Below are 15668 nucleotides of genomic sequence, written 5' to 3' on the forward strand. Positions count from 1 at the left end.
TCTTATATTTAGTTTACTAAATGTTTTAAAATATTTTTTTATCACTCTATTTTTTAAAGATGGTCATTTGAATTTATTTTAGCTAAAATTTAAATAATCTAAACTATAAAAGTATAAAGCAATAATTAATTATAGTTAAAGCATATTTATCATGCAAATATAAAAATTAATCGTTCAATAGTATAAAAGACAATTTTGAATGTCTATTTGATTCATGTGTAATACAAGTAAAAACATTTTATATTAATTTCATGAGTCATAACCTGGTTTTCTTAAATTACCATTTTAATTATAACTCAGCATGATGCATTAATTATTAAACATATATTATAAAAGTAAATATGAAAGATGATTAACCAAATCATCTTTTAAAAATAGTATACTGTTTTAAAACAAAAATGAGTTAAAACACAAATAGTTTGATATTTTTGATTTTAAGTTCTCTTTTTACTCATCAGAGCACTCAATGGTTACCTCAAAGCTATTACTAATATATTTATTTCTAGCTATTTTTTTAAATATTATTTTACCTAATCATATAAGCTTAGGATATATTATTTTTAAAATTAGCAAAGTTTCATAGTAAAATCATTATGAAAAAATTTATTTTTGTTTTGAAATACATAAGTATGCAAATAAAGGATTTTATGTATGAAAAACTAGACTTCTTTATATAAAAAGAAAATTTTGTGTTATTTTCATTTTTTTGTTCAATCAAAAAATAAAATTTTTGCATTTGTAAATTGATTAGTTTATTTTTGAAATAATGAATGAATTAATCTAGTCATTTTTCATCAAAATATATTTAAAATTTAAATAATTCAATGGAAAAGAAAGTAAATATATATTTGGTATTGAATAAGAAGTAAAAAGTAAGTTTGGTTAAAAGAAAAAAAGAATGAGTTTTGTCTATCAGGCAGACTGATTGATTAATTGATTGATATGATATAAAAAGTTTTTTTAAAATAAACATGAAAAATAAAATAAGTGCAAATTATATATTTTTATTGTAATATTTTTTATAAACATCTAGTTTTAATAAACTTTATAATAATAAAAATGAGTAGTCATAGTTACTAATTTATTTAGCAGAGGAAAGATATTATATTAATAGCAGCTTATCCTATATCCTGTAAATTATTAAAGAAATTAAATTTTTATTAGGTTAAGTAGATGAATAATATATTTTGAGAAGAATAATCAATCTAATACTTTTTTTGAACTTTAAAATTTTTAAATAATTTGCTCTTTTCTTTGTTTCTTTCGTTTTGTGATTATTTTTTTAATAAATTAGACAGAAAATCAAATGCTTTAAATAAAACAAAGATTTTATATTTTTTCCTCAAATTCAACATAATTTTTTTTACATATCAGATACTTCCAAAGATCATTTCACTATCTAATTTAAATGTTACTTTATTCATATCTTCAATTTCTAAAGAGGATAAATTGAATATATTAAAAATACTTTTTTTTTGCTAATTTGCCATAAAATGAAGAGCTGTAAAGTAAAAAAACACAATCTAATCATTAAATCAAAATCTTAGCACTTAAATTCCTTAGGATAGGTATGCAATACTTTTTTAAACTCTTTTCAAGTATTTTTTTCGGATATTTAAATTTGAATGCTTTACTTCTCCACTATCGTGAATTAAAGAAGCCTATTTTTAAAACTGCAACTCTTTATTAAGAATGTTTGTTTAATTAAAGCAAGAACCCTAGGTACTTATTGGCTGGGTGATTGAAAGAGTTGAGTACTTTCTATGAATTTATTCAAGCTAATTAGTTTTGTTTAATTGCTAATCATAATTTTAATTTTCCTTTATTAAAGATTGTTCTTTCGTGTAATAGCTGCGGCTACCTTAAAATTCAAGCAAAGAAGATTAAAAAATCATATATGAATAAGCTTTTAGTATATTTATATAAGCCAATTAATTTTAATCAAGTAATATATTTGAAATATCAATTCCAAAAACGAATTTATGAATTTAAACATCTTTGAAGGAGTTACGCATTTACCGAATTGATGTAGGATTTAAAATTAAAAATAAAGCATTATAATGTGAATGATTATAAAAATCTGTCTTTGTAATTTTGCCTTTTTCGTTTTAAACCCGAATAGCTAAGTCTTCGCTGTTTTTTTTAATTGAAAATTTCCCACTTTTTTTAAGTCTCTTGACTAACTGAATGAGCGCTGTTTATATTTCTTAAGGAATTTAAAGTATAGTCATATTAGCTGGTTTAAATAGATCTAAAATTGAATACAGTAAAAGTCTGCTTAAACCATGATACTTCGATTTACGGGATTGCTTTTTTTATGAATTTAATTTTTCTATTTTATTTATTTCTTCTATTTCATTTATGTCATCTTAATTGTTGTCATTGTTTTCATTTAAGCTAGTATTCTTAAGATGCCGTCTCTCTAATCCTAAGCTCTACGAAATAATATTGCCAGCACTCTTTCTTTAGAAATCCTGTACAAACTTTATTTGTTAGCAATTCGGCTAAATAGATTATTTTTTAGCGATTTGACTTAAATGATTCTGAAATTATTCTAATTTTCCCTATGCAGAGTTATGTGTTACGATTTCACATAATTTTGCGAGCAGCTATTTGTCTTTGATAAAACGATCCCAACATTAAAATGGATGTTGGCTCATTTATGTCAAAGGAAACATCTAAAGCAGTTAGGCTTTGATTAGAGTTTCATAATTTATGGGAGAAAATGTATTTAAGATTTCAAGTTTATCATATGTTAGATTGGTAGAAGCCAATTCAAAAGGTACACCCAATTAATTTTTCCATATCTCCTTGAATTAAAGATTATTGCTTTAATTTACATATATCTGAAGATTCAATGAGTTTTGTATGATATATTCTATATTTTCTTTATTATTTTCTAATTTTTAATATTAATCCTAACTATTCTCTCCATCACTTACCTATATGTCGCTTTCCTAAAATGTCCTAAGGAGTTCTTTCTGTTGTTTTTAAGTTATTTTTCTAAATGAACATCTCTTAATATCATTACTATCATGACTAATATTATCTAATATAACATATTTTTCATATTCATTTGATATATCGAAAACTTCTTTGTATCTAAAATTCGCCCTCTTCTATAACACAAGTGGCTCCTCTTCATGTTTTATTTCACTTTTTATTGTAAGCATACACGCTATTCCTTGATATTTTTTAACTGAGGCTTGTTACTTGATTATTATTTTTATTTTATTTTTCACAGTCTTTTTTTTTTATTAGACATAAAATTTTAGTGTAAATATTGTTTCTTTATATATTTTTACCTGTTATCTTTGTTATAATTATTTAAATTTTAGATGCATAATAATACTTTAATAAGATTGCATTAAATAATTTGAACTTTTAAGCTAATAAGCGATGTATTCAAATGTAAAAAAATTAAACCAAAATGCATAAAGTATGAATTAACTTCTTTTTTGTAGTTAAATATTTTTAAGTTTTACTGACATACATTAAATCTTTAAAATAATTTAACAAAATATAAGATAATAAAAACTATCAACTTTTAAAACCAAGATAAAACACCATCAAAATCAATAACTAATGTATTGATTATTAATTAATTTTAAGTGGTTAATTTACTTATAACTAAACAACCAAATCTTTGAAACTCATAATAGTATGTCGCAAATAAACAATTTTCAATTTTAGAAATTATTTAGATTACTTTAAAAAAGCTTGCAAAGATTTAAATGTTGTAGCTTTTTGCAAATATCAAATTTTCTTTTCAAATAAATAGCGTTGATTTTATTGGAAATTTAAATAATTGATATTTTTTCTTTTTGCTATTTTTAATTGACTCTACTTAATAAAATAAAATAAATGATAAGCTATTTCTAATTTTACAAATTATGAAAAATAATTATATTTTTTATTTTTTAAATGCAATTTCTTTTGAAATAGGTAAAAATAATTTAATATTTAAATATTATGTATAATTAATTCATCATGGTTAAATTGCACTAAAATAAATGATTTCTCTGAATGCAATTAATATATTTTGTATATCATTTAGTTATTTATTACATAAAGAAGTTAAAACAAAAGAAAGATCTAAATAATATCTTAGTCTGTTTGCTAATCGATTTGATTTATTTATTTATAGTTCCTTAAGATAATTGTATAAAAAAAGAAAACAAAGAAAATTTTAGGTGAATTAATAAGTGCAAAAATGTTTTCCTTGATTAAATAGATTGTAGCTCCTGTCAAATTAGGAAATCTCATCCAAAGAAATTTTTCTATTGCTAAACAAGAATAGCTTTTCTAAAATTTTAATTAGAAGGATATTCTCAACCCTCATTTAGTCAATAGCGTTTTAGAAAGAAATATTCAAAAGCGTACAGAAAGATCTTAAAAAGGTCTATTCCATGGCAAATAGCCAAAAACTGGTTTGCAAACATGCTTTTCTGAAAAAAAGTACTGATTTATTATCCTGATAGAATATTTTAGCTCTTATTTTAGCATAAGCAAATAAAATTATTTAAGCTTTATAACAAATTTATTAGTTTTTGTATTCAATTCCAAAAATTTCATACTTGATGAGCGCTAACATGCAAATATGCTGTTATTGGAGTTACTAATAAAGTCTAATTTTTTTTAAATCATTTGAAAAATAGATCTATAAGATGGTGGAAGGTTAATGTTCATGAAAAATATTTATGGAGCGATATCTTACAAAAAAAAATTAGAATATAAATGAGTTCTAAGACTCTCAGAACTATCGATAAGTACGGTGGATTCGATAACTATGTTCTCCTTACCAAACCCAAGAACATGGATTCTTTATATGGTGAATATCTTAGAAAATTAATGATGTTTAAACTTAAAGATCCTTCTTTTAAAATTCCTTACATTCAAAAAAGTACTCCTGTTAAGCACGAAGTCTAGAGAAGAAGAAAAGTTTTCTTGTAATTATTTCATTTTATAAGCAAACATTTTTGTTATTTTAACCTCCTAAATAGTGCAACAAAAAAATAAATCTACTACATATACAATTCTGAGAAATTAAATAAATACTATTTTTAATTTTACTAATTTATTCTGGTTAAATAATATTTCAATAATAATGTATTTTTAAAATTTATCTTTAATTTTAAAATATTTAAGAAGAATCCAAATTAGAATATTCTTTTTGAAATTTTAATATATTTATTATCTACTATTAATTAAAATAAATTAATATCTTTAAATTTAATATTGCAATTAAAGCAAACAGTAATTTGAGTATTTTATTCAAGTTCATTTAATTTAGATAAAAAGAATCACTTTATTTTAAAATATTAATTCTTTATTTGTAACATTAATAGAAAGAGACCCATTGTTTGGTATCCTAAGGAAATTAGAAATACTGATTTGACATAATTAAGAATGAAATTACCTCATAATATGTCTAGAAAGGAATTAGAAGATTTCAAAGTTATGGAAGACTTAAATGAACATCCTGAAAGAATTACAATGGATCATCCTATTGTCAAAAGAGAATACGAAAAGTAAATGCAAGAATTAAAAGCTTTAGAACCTGAACGTTAGAAAATTATGGAACGTTTAGAAAGATACAGATCCAAGAAAACTCTTGAAAAGATTAAAGAAGTTTGCAAATAAGGTTTAGATGAATGGGAAAATGTCTAAAATGTTAAATGATTTTAGTCCAATCTTTCATTCTTTTTATAATAAGTTATTCAAGGAGAAGTTAGCATTAACAAAATATTTAAAATATTATTTAGTTCTTATTCTTGTTACTAAGTTTATAACAGCAATTTGCAACTAATTTTAATGTATGCTAAATAGAATATTGTGTATTTTTCAAATTAATCGATTAATCGAATTGTAATATTAAATACCAACCAATCAACAAATTTTAAGAAAAAATTAGAGTACTGAATTACTTTGTGGTTTTTATAATTTATTAAAATAATCTATTTATGTATTTTAAAATTAAATGTTCTAATTTCTATGGCTTAACTAAAAATAAAAAATTATTTTGAGATAATCGATATAATACTCCAAAATTAAGGGTTACCGTCAATCCTCATTAATTAAGGCCTACCCATTTTCTACTCAGTTTAAGCCCTTAATTGATTGTATAATCAATCTCCAGAAATTAGTCCTTAATATATGAAATCTTAATTAATGAGAATTGATGGTATATCAATTATCAATCATTTAAAATAAGTAGATAATAAATATTTATTCTTATCTTTTTTTAGAAGATTTTAATTCTTTTAAACCTTTTTTAAGAACTTTTTATATTTAATTCTTTATTTCACTCAAAAGTTTTTGTTTACTAAAAAAATACTACTAAAAACAAGGGTAAAAAGTAAAATATTTAATTTTTATAGTGTATTATTTTATAAAATGTGTTTTTAACCTAGCCTTCAATATAACATAATTTACTCTTTAACTTATCAAAGCTCAATAAGAGCTTTATTTAATAATTATGCTTAACTAAATTAAAATGATACTAGCAAGAAAGAACACACAATTTTATCTAAATCTAAATATTTTGAAATTCTTAATATAAATATTTATTTAATAAATTTTTGAAAATAAGAGAGATAATATATATGGTATACAGTTTAATTAATTATAAAGAGCTGACTTTATTGATCTATTTTCTTCATTTAAAAATTTCAAGCATGTAAATTAATTTTTGTAAAAAGTTATTTTGAGTTAATTTATAAATTTATTGTTTATTATTTTAGTCAATGAAGCAAATTTTTGTTTTTGTATAGTATATGCCAAATTAGTGATGGTATTAAATGATAAGAAATATGAATGAATAGTAATAGTACTTTAGCAAATGAGCTCGTTCATCTCCTCAGTTTATTTGATAAATGTAAAAAAGAAGCATTCTTAAATATCAATTTCTGCCTTAAGTTTCTTTATAATAATAATAAATAAATAAATAAAATATATCAGTTTTTGAATCAGAATAAATTTTTATATCAAAAGAAAGAATAGCCTAAACTTAATTATTCCATTTTATCTAGCTAATTAGTATTAATTTCAACAAGATATTTAAAAGACAATCAAATAAATATGAAAAGCAGATTTGCTAGCACTAAACCAGAAGTTGATTCTGATCACTCAGATGGAGAAAGATAATTGTTAGAAAAATAATAAGAATAGCTTATGAATCAAATTCCTTCAAAAAAAAAGAGGCCTCTTATTGCTAAAGAGAAAAAGCAATTCGATTCGGCAGATTTTTTCATGAAAGGTGATGAAAACGGCTCTAATACAACTAGTGATGAAATGCAAGATATCTAATAAGATGGGACAGATGACACTCAATCAAAATCTTCATCAAATAATCCCCATAAATCCAAAATGAGTTCTAATTTTAAAAAAGATACTCAAAACGGTAGCTATGAGAATGGCAAATAAAGTGATGATGACGAAGAAAACGAAAACAAAAGCAATAAATTTACAAGTTAGCAAAATAAAAATGCAATCTTAGCTGAAGAGGAGAGAGCAAGGTAGGCAAAATAAAAGCTTGAGCAAGAAGAAAAAGAAGCAGCAGATAGAATTAAAAAACAAAAGGAAGAAGAGGAGCTAGAAAGGAAAAGAAAAATGTTAGAAGAAGAAGAATAAAGAAAAAAAAAGTAGAAAGAGGAGTTAGAATTAAGGTAAAAAAAATAAAAAGAGGAAGAGGAAGAACGCCTGAGATAAAAAAAAGAATAAGAAAAGTTAGAAAAATAAAAGGAACAGTAAAGGTTACAAAAAGAAAAGGAAGAAAGGGAATAACAGGAGGCTAAGAGGTTAGAAATGGAGAAGAAGTTATAGTAACAAATTCAAAGTAGTCCCTCTAAAAAGTACTCTATTGATGATGATGAAGAAGAAGACTAAGATTAATTGCTTGCATAGCAATAGCAATAAATGTTAATGAAAAAAACTACCACAAAAAAACCTCTTATTACAAAGTAGAAGAAGGTTTTTGACTCAGCAGATTACTACATGAAAGATGAACATAATGAAGATGATGAAGATAAGGATGCTAATGGCTCTGACTAAAAAAAATAAGATGACAACAGAAAAGTCATTGAAGTAAAAACAAATTATTCGAAGTCTTCATTCGTTAATTCACCTTAGACATCAAATAATAATTAAGAGAATTAGACTCAAAATATTTCTGAAAGTAATTAATCATAAATAGCATTTCAATCTGATCCAATTAAACCTGAGCCTATTTAATTCGCTGATCCAAGCTAAAATAGCAATAAATTAAAGATTATTGGACTTTAAGACTCAGATGAAGATGACGATGATGATGATTTATAATTCAATACAATTATCATTACAAATTCATCACCAAAAAATCAACTCTCAGATGGATAATCTCCTAGAAGCAATATATTAAAAAACAAACCTGGAGAGTCAAGAGATAGGTCAAGAGAGAAGGAGAGAAAAAGAGTTTCATTTTCTTTACCATCTGATAAATTCAATAAGTAAGAAAATAATTAAGATAGTACTAGTACTTAGAAAGATGAGAAAGAGGAAGATTAGCAAGTAAAAATCAATAATGTCCATAGTTTAAAAGGAAGTAGATTTTTAAAATAACCACACGGAAGCGTTATAGATAGCGAATAAGAAGATCAAGAAAATAGTAAGAAAGAAACAGAAAAAACTATCAATTAACCTCCTAAACCCGCAAATGAGCAAGAAGCATAGAAAACTCTTTAAGACTAAATTAATTAAGCCACTTAAAAGCTAAAGTAATAAGGAGGTGCTAAAAAATTACCTCTACTTGTCAAAGATAAAAAGAAATTAGATTTTGATTCAGCAGACTATTTCTTAGAGGAAGAAGAAAAAAAAAGAAAATAGTGCACCATCAGTATGCCTGATTTGCAAATGCACGATGATGATGAAGAAAATGATGAAAAAGAGGAATAAATTTATTACATGAAAATAAATATAAATAGAAATCCAAAGCACAAAAAATCAATACTATCTAATTGTAATAAAAAATCAAGATCCATGCCTGAATTAAATATTGCAGGATTAGCATAAAATGATGATGAAGAAAATGATGATAAAAAAAATCTAAAGAATTAAGATAAGCTTCAAAATTTGATTTAAAATGAAGACCTTGCTTAAGATAAGATTAAAGAAGATACTAGTGAAGATGATGACATAGAATTTGATGATAAAAAATAAGAAGACGAAAAAAGATCTCAGCCAACTAACAGCAGTATTGAAGATGAAGATGATTTCCTACCTAAAATAATTCATAGTAAAATTACTAACTCTAAGTTCTAAAAGTATAGAAATCAAGTACATTAAAGTGATGATGACGAGGAGGAGGAAGATGAAGAGGATAAGGCTCAGAAAGATAAATCATCAGAAAATAACTTAATTTTATAACATTAATCAGAAAAAATAAATGAAGATAAATAAAATAATGCTGTAAATAATAATAATATTTATGGAAATGATCAATAAAATGAGCAAAAATAAGAAGAAGAAAACGATGACTATGAAGAGGAAGAAGAAGAATAAAACTAGTATTACAGACTTAAAGAGACAACTTCTAATCCTAGAAGATCAGTATTTGCTTCATCAAAAAATAGTAATGGTCTTGAAAAATGTGAACCAGAAAATAGAGAAAGCTAAGATGAAGATAGTTAAATCTAAAATAATACAAATAAAATAATTTCTCATCAAGAATCTGAGTAATTAATGGAGGACCAGTCAAAGAATGTATCATAGTAAGCAAAAAGTGAACATGATTCGTATTAAATTCAACTTCCTATTGCTAAAAAGAAAAAAAATCTTTTAAATAAGGAGAAAAAGAAAGAATTTGATTCTGCTGATTTCTTCATGAAAGATAAATGATAAAATAAGATAGGCACTAAATAAAAAATTGTAGCAAAAAGAAAGATAAATAAATAATAAATTAGAATAAAAAAGAATATGGTAAAAATAAAATTTTATCTATTTATAAGATTAAAAAATTACTTACTTATTATCAAAATATTAATTAAATTCAAACATAAAATTATTAGTTTAACTTATATTTCAATCAAATATTATTTCGTTCATTCATTTGTTAGAACATTAACATTATGTATTCTTTGCAAAAAATTAATGAATTAATTAATTATTTACTATTTCTGTAATTTTTCAAGTAAAATTTTGCATAATTCATATTAATAAAAAAACTAATTAAAATTATAGAAAAACTTTTGTTGATTATTTAATTATCTCACTTTCTACTATAAATAAGCAATTTTCTTTTATTTATTTTAGTAGCAAAGCATATTTTAAAGATTGGTTTGAAATATTTCTGATTTTTTTTGAATGCAAAAATAATATTTTGTTTTGGAAAAACACTAAAAATAAATCGCAAATTTATCAATAAAATAGATACTAAATTTATTTTATTCAACTCCTAAAAAGATTATTACTAATGTTTATTTATAACCTTTAAAATAAATAACACTTCTTATTTCTTCCTTAAAAAACTATTATCAAATAGTTATTATAATTTATTTTGATCAATTATATAAATAAAAAGTTATTTAATTCAATAAAAAATTAAGATTTAATAAATTGCTGAATTTGCGATTTAATTTAAGAAAATTTGGTCTACTATCATAACTAATAAACAAAAGTTGCCAAAAATTTTACAATAGATATAGGCACATTTATAGCACCATGGAAAGATATAAAATTATAGAAACTATCAGTGATTAAGAGTATGGCACGATTGCTAAAGCGATTAACATTTAGAATAAATAGAAGTATATAGTCAAAATTCTTCGAAAAAAGTTTTATACTTGGCAAGAATGTATATAAGTGAGAGAAGTAAAAGCTCTAAGACTTTTTTCGCATCCCAACATTATAAAGATAAAAGAGCTTATTAAATAGAGAGATGAATTGATATGTGTATATGAGTATTATGAGAAAAGTTTATTTGATTATTATTAAGAGATGCGTGATTTGTGTGATGAATTCTCAGAAAGATAAATAAAAGAAATTATGTTTCAAATTATATCAGCAATAACCTATATGCATGATTAAAAATTCTTTCATCGCGATCTATGCCCAGAAACTATTTCAGTGAATACTTATAATTCAGATTTGTTAAATTCTTCTAATATTTCTGTCAAAATATCCTCTTTTACTGTAACTAGAGAAATTTCACAAAGATTTGCTCCATACACAGATTATATAACAACTAGATGGTATAGAGCTCCAGAATAATTAGTACATTCTAATACCTACACTCATAAAGTAGATATTTGGGCAATAGGTTGCATATTTGCTGAACTCTAGTAATTCTTTAAATTTTTTTTATTTATTTATAATTTTATTTAAACTTCTGTTGTCATTAAGTAAGTTCTCCTTTTTTATATAGAATTAATTTCTTTGTTTAAGAATATAAAAATAAATTTTACTATTCGCCACTAGTTATTTAATCTATTTCTAACTTTACAGTAATCTTTTTAATGGATAAATATGAAAGTTTATCATTTAAAATAAATTATTATTTAGTATTTCTGCCAACTTAAGAAACAAATTCTAATTTAAATATTTATAATTTTGTTTGTTTTTTTAAATTAGCTTAATGGGACCTCTCTTTAATGGAATAAGTGAACAAGATTAACTTTTAAGAATTATGAAAGTTTTTGGAACTCCAAGTTAATAAGATTGTCCTGAATTATTTACATATGCAAGTCATATGAAATTCTAACTTCCTTAGTTGAATCCTACTAATTTAAGTTAGATTTTCCCTAACGCATCTACGGAAGCGTTGGATTTAATGTAATTGATTTTTGATTAGATTACACAATAACTTAAATACTGTATAAAATAAATAGGAAATAAATATTCAGGTACAACCCATTACATAGGCCTTCATGCGATTAATTACTTAAACATCCATTCTTTTCTGAATTAAATATATAAAATATTCCTATGTATAATACACCATCGAATATTATATAAAAAATGTAAAAAAAGTAAGACTTCGAAGAATATTTTGAAAGCATTAAAGAATAAGCAGATTCTGAAAAAAATTCAGCAGATAAAGAAAATTCGCCAGAATTATAAAATTCATAAAAAAAATCCAAATTTTCATAAAACTTAATTAATCCTAAATAAGAAAATGATGAATTCACTCCTACCAATTGCAATGGGGAGGATAATTAGTAACAATTTAGTCATTTCTTTTAAAAACACATTGAATAAAATAAAGATTTAGGAGAACATGATTTAGATAGCAAATCAAATTATTAGGTATCTGATATTAATAGTATAGATAACACTGGAAAAAACTAAGATTTTACTCCATCGTCATGAGGAGATATTTTAAAATTGCTTTTTAATTAATAAATAATGTTTTTAGCTTAAATTCATCAATTTATTATTTGAATGTTAATTATGTTTTTTAAATTATATAATTTTATATAAGTGTGAAAGAGTTATTAAAAATATTATAATATAATTGAACAATTTAAAGACATCAATTAATTTATCTATTTTTGTGTATATTTTTAAATTAAAGCTCCTATTTTAATTTAGTTAGGGTAAATTTTTGCAAACTGGCCTTATATTATGAGATAATAATGTATATAAAAAATTATATTTGACAACTTTCAAATTAATATTTTTGACTTTAAACAGGTAATAAAACTAGAGTTAATAGAAAATAACCTTGTAAAAGAATATATTTTAAGGAATTATAATTTATTTTATTTAGTAAAAATGTAGACAATGAAATAAAGTTTTTATTGAATTTAATTTAATTTAATAATAATATATATATTTATATTACAAATTATTTACATACTCTAATTAAATTTTATTATATTATAATCAATCTAAGAATTTCAAAAATGCTTTAATAATGAACCTACTTGAGAACTGCCAATTTTACTAGACCTTGGACTCTTGCTCATTTCTCTTTGTTTTTTGACCGTTTATGAAGCAAATTAAACATTTTCTTTATCTTAGTTTTAATTTATTATTTTTTTGTTTTAAGTTGTTATTTAGCTAACCTAGCTTTTATTTAATTTTGATATGTGAGATATGACTGAAGAATCTTCATAAAATAAAATTCCTTCATTTAAACAAGATTTATTTCCATATTTTTTTATGGGAGATTGCTATTCCTTAGAGCATCCTCCAATTTAACTCACACTGTAAGAAAGGATAGAAAAATTGTCATTATTATCTTTCTGAGTTCTATTTTATTGGTTTTGGTAATTAGACTTTTCTTAGAATAAATTCTAGACTATGCTTTTAATAGAAGTATTATCATCATTTTATTGATTTTACTATCTTGGTCTGTTTTAATATATTTGTTTATTCGAGTTGTTATTTACTTAGGATAGAGGTGCTCTTTAACTAACTTAAGAAGGTGATTTTGAATTTTGTCTTGCGTTTTATTACTCGTTGTTAATCCTCTAATTTTTTTACTAGTTGTTGGAGTTATTAGACGAATATATTTTACTATAAGTATTATTAGATTGATATCTAGAAGGAGATTTAGATTAAAGTTTAGGATATTCTTGATTAGTTATTATTCTTGCACTTGGAGATTTAGAAAGCTATGAAACCTATTTATTATGCTAATTTTATTTGTATAAATTTAAGTTTGAGTGAGTTTCACTTCTTGTTAAGAATGAGTTTCTTGCAGGGGATTTTGAATAAGTTAAATTTTCTTTTATGCTGTTTCTCAAGACATTTGTATTAAATTTTGAGCTAGGAGATTTAGAATATTCGCTTTATAATTTATAATTTAAGGATTGTTTTTATTAATTATTATCACATGTCCTATAGGATAAAACTGAATGAATTTCACTTTTTTCTTTTTAAGAATTCTTGAATGGGGATTTCGAATTAACACGATTTTCGACTATTAAATCTTTTTGAGAGTAATTAGCTGAAGATGTATTAGTTAATATATTATCTTAAAACTTATTTTGAGGACTCTTAGAGCATGCAGGTCTCTATTGAGTAGTTTTAACAGTATTTTATTTTTTTCTTTGCAAGTCAGTTTTCAAATTAGTTTCAGAAATAAAGTCTAAATAAGATTGAGCGGAACCTTCTTTAAACATGGGATTCTCTTACAAAATATACTCTCTTGTACAGTTTCTTCCATACTTAAATTCATTTCGAAGTTAAATTTCTTCTTTCCAAACATCATTTTAAGTCATGTCTTTCCAAAAATCTTTGCTTTCTTCATTAATTTTGTGCTTTAGCTATTTATTTACATACTTTTTACTGATTTTTTCAACACTGCATGTGTTATGAGTGTTATTAGTATTATTACTTATTATAGATGAGTTGTCTGTTAAAAGATATTTTATTTAACCTCCTTATTATTTTTAACTTTTACTTCTATTAATTCTTTGCATTTCATTCCTCTCTTCAGTTGGGATTAGACCAGATTTTAAGTGAGTTTTTTAATACTATTAAATTTAACACAACAAATTAATAACATTTTTAATATATTAAAAAAATAAATCAATTTAAAGCAAGAAATATTTAATTTTAAATTAGTTTATATGAAAGCAAATAAATTTTATTTAATATTTTTAAAATTAATTTATTAGCTTAATCAATTTATAATAATTATTATGTAATTTTATTATTTTTATATTTACCAAACAACGATCAGGAGTTAAAGATTTACTGATTTTAGAATCATCACAAATGTTATTCAAAGATTTATCAACTAAGATCTATGATATTTATTCTCTATTACTGAACTCTGTCCTACCTAAGCGACTAAAATCTCTTTTTTCTCTGCCTTCTGTGTTTGGAATGACAAATTCATTTGGAATATATTAATCAATATTTTTTTAATGTTTAAATTCAATAGCTTTTTCATGACCATCTTGTCTTCTTTTTTACCAGTTGTCGTTAATTTGGTTTTTGTAAACCTTAATGCCTTCAAATTTTGGAGTTCCAAGTAAATTTGGATTCAAAACTCTTTACGAGGATTAATATGTGTTTGAATTAGGAGTAATACACCTCCTAGAAACTCTTTCTAAAATTTTAATCATATAAAAAGAGTTTAAAATTTAATTTGTTTTTAATTATATTGAATTGCTTTGATAAGATAAAAAAATACCATTTTCTGTTTTCATTATCAACTTATTCCATTTTCCTTGAGTGTCTTATTCTTACTATTAAGCAGGCTTCTTGTTGGTATTTAAATCCAACATTGCATTATTTTTTTACCAATCAAATCTATCTGTTCGGCAGCTTGGAAAAAATCCTCTTTCCCTATCTTTATCTGTCAAATAAGGGCTAATATTATTTTTTTGAGGCTTTTATTGTTGAATAACATCTTCGATATATACTGTCTTTTCTTGGTTGCCTAAAAATGTAGACATGAATTTTTAATATTTTGCAAATTACTTTTGTTTAATATATTTAATATGCTTTTTTCTTAAGTTTATAATTAATAAATTAAAGATCTATTTTTCTATGCAATTTTTATAATTATTAATTCTTCAAATAGGTTTTTTAACGAATATTTTTTTTTTTCAAAATAGACAATTGCATTTATGAATGAAAAAAAGCTAAAAATTAATTCTTATTAATGATAAGTATTTGTTTTCTAAATTTTACATAAAAAATTAATATTAAAATTAAATATTGCTGATTTTAAATTA

The 15668-nt window shown here is 23.2% G+C and overlaps 5 protein-coding genes across 5 annotated transcripts; 3 read left to right on the plus strand and 2 right to left on the minus strand. All coding sequences in view use genetic code 6, as the record gives it.

The window, feature by feature from the left end:
- Positions 1 to 1535: 1535 nt before the first annotated feature.
- On the minus strand, positions 1536 to 3173 carry TTHERM_00140970 (hypothetical protein; the record flags this gene model as incomplete). Its single annotated transcript, XM_001011034.2, has 1 exon — positions 1536 to 3173. One exon carries the CDS (start codon positions 3171 to 3173, stop codon positions 1536 to 1538), a length of 1638 nt encoding a protein of 545 aa, XP_001011034.2.
- A 1040-nt stretch (positions 3174 to 4213) lies between these two features.
- On the plus strand, positions 4214 to 5682 carry TTHERM_00140980 (ribosomal protein L28; the record flags this gene model as incomplete). The annotated part of the gene is made up of 3 exons (XM_001011035.3): positions 4214 to 4458; positions 4659 to 4949; positions 5349 to 5682. The coding sequence occupies 3 exons, from the start codon at positions 4214 to 4216 to the stop codon at positions 5680 to 5682; spliced, it is 870 nt and encodes a 289-aa protein (XP_001011035.2).
- A 1254-nt stretch (positions 5683 to 6936) lies between these two features.
- Positions 6937 to 9873, plus strand: TTHERM_00140990 (hypothetical protein; the record flags this gene model as incomplete). The annotated part of the gene is made up of 1 exon (XM_001011036.2): positions 6937 to 9873. The coding sequence occupies exon 1, from the start codon at positions 7081 to 7083 to the stop codon at positions 9871 to 9873; it is 2793 nt and encodes a 930-aa protein (XP_001011036.1). The 5' UTR covers positions 6937 to 7080.
- A 684-nt stretch (positions 9874 to 10557) lies between these two features.
- Positions 10558 to 12342, plus strand: TTHERM_00141000 (cyclin-dependent kinase-like Serine/Threonine kinase family protein; the record flags this gene model as incomplete). The annotated part of the gene is made up of 3 exons (XM_001011037.3): positions 10558 to 11315; positions 11605 to 11805; positions 11862 to 12342. The coding sequence occupies exons 1-3, from the start codon at positions 10696 to 10698 to the stop codon at positions 12340 to 12342; spliced, it is 1302 nt and encodes a 433-aa protein (XP_001011037.3). The 5' UTR covers positions 10558 to 10695.
- Positions 12343 to 12872: 530 nt separating this feature from the next.
- Positions 12873 to 15452, minus strand: TTHERM_000141009 (hypothetical protein; the record flags this gene model as incomplete). The annotated part of the gene is made up of 3 exons (XM_012796334.1): positions 15122 to 15452; positions 14652 to 15037; positions 12873 to 14456 (listed from the first exon to the last, which is right to left on the minus strand). Exons 1-3 carry the CDS (start codon positions 15384 to 15386, stop codon positions 12873 to 12875), a joined length of 2235 nt encoding a protein of 744 aa, XP_012651788.1. The 5' UTR covers positions 15387 to 15452.
- Between the last annotated feature and the right edge of the window lie 216 nt (positions 15453 to 15668).

The sequence above is a fragment of the Tetrahymena thermophila genome, assembly GCF_000189635.1.
Source record: "Tetrahymena thermophila SB210 genomic scaffold scf_8254747, whole genome shotgun sequence".
Taxonomy (NCBI): Eukaryota; Ciliophora; class Oligohymenophorea; order Hymenostomatida; family Tetrahymenidae; genus Tetrahymena; species Tetrahymena thermophila.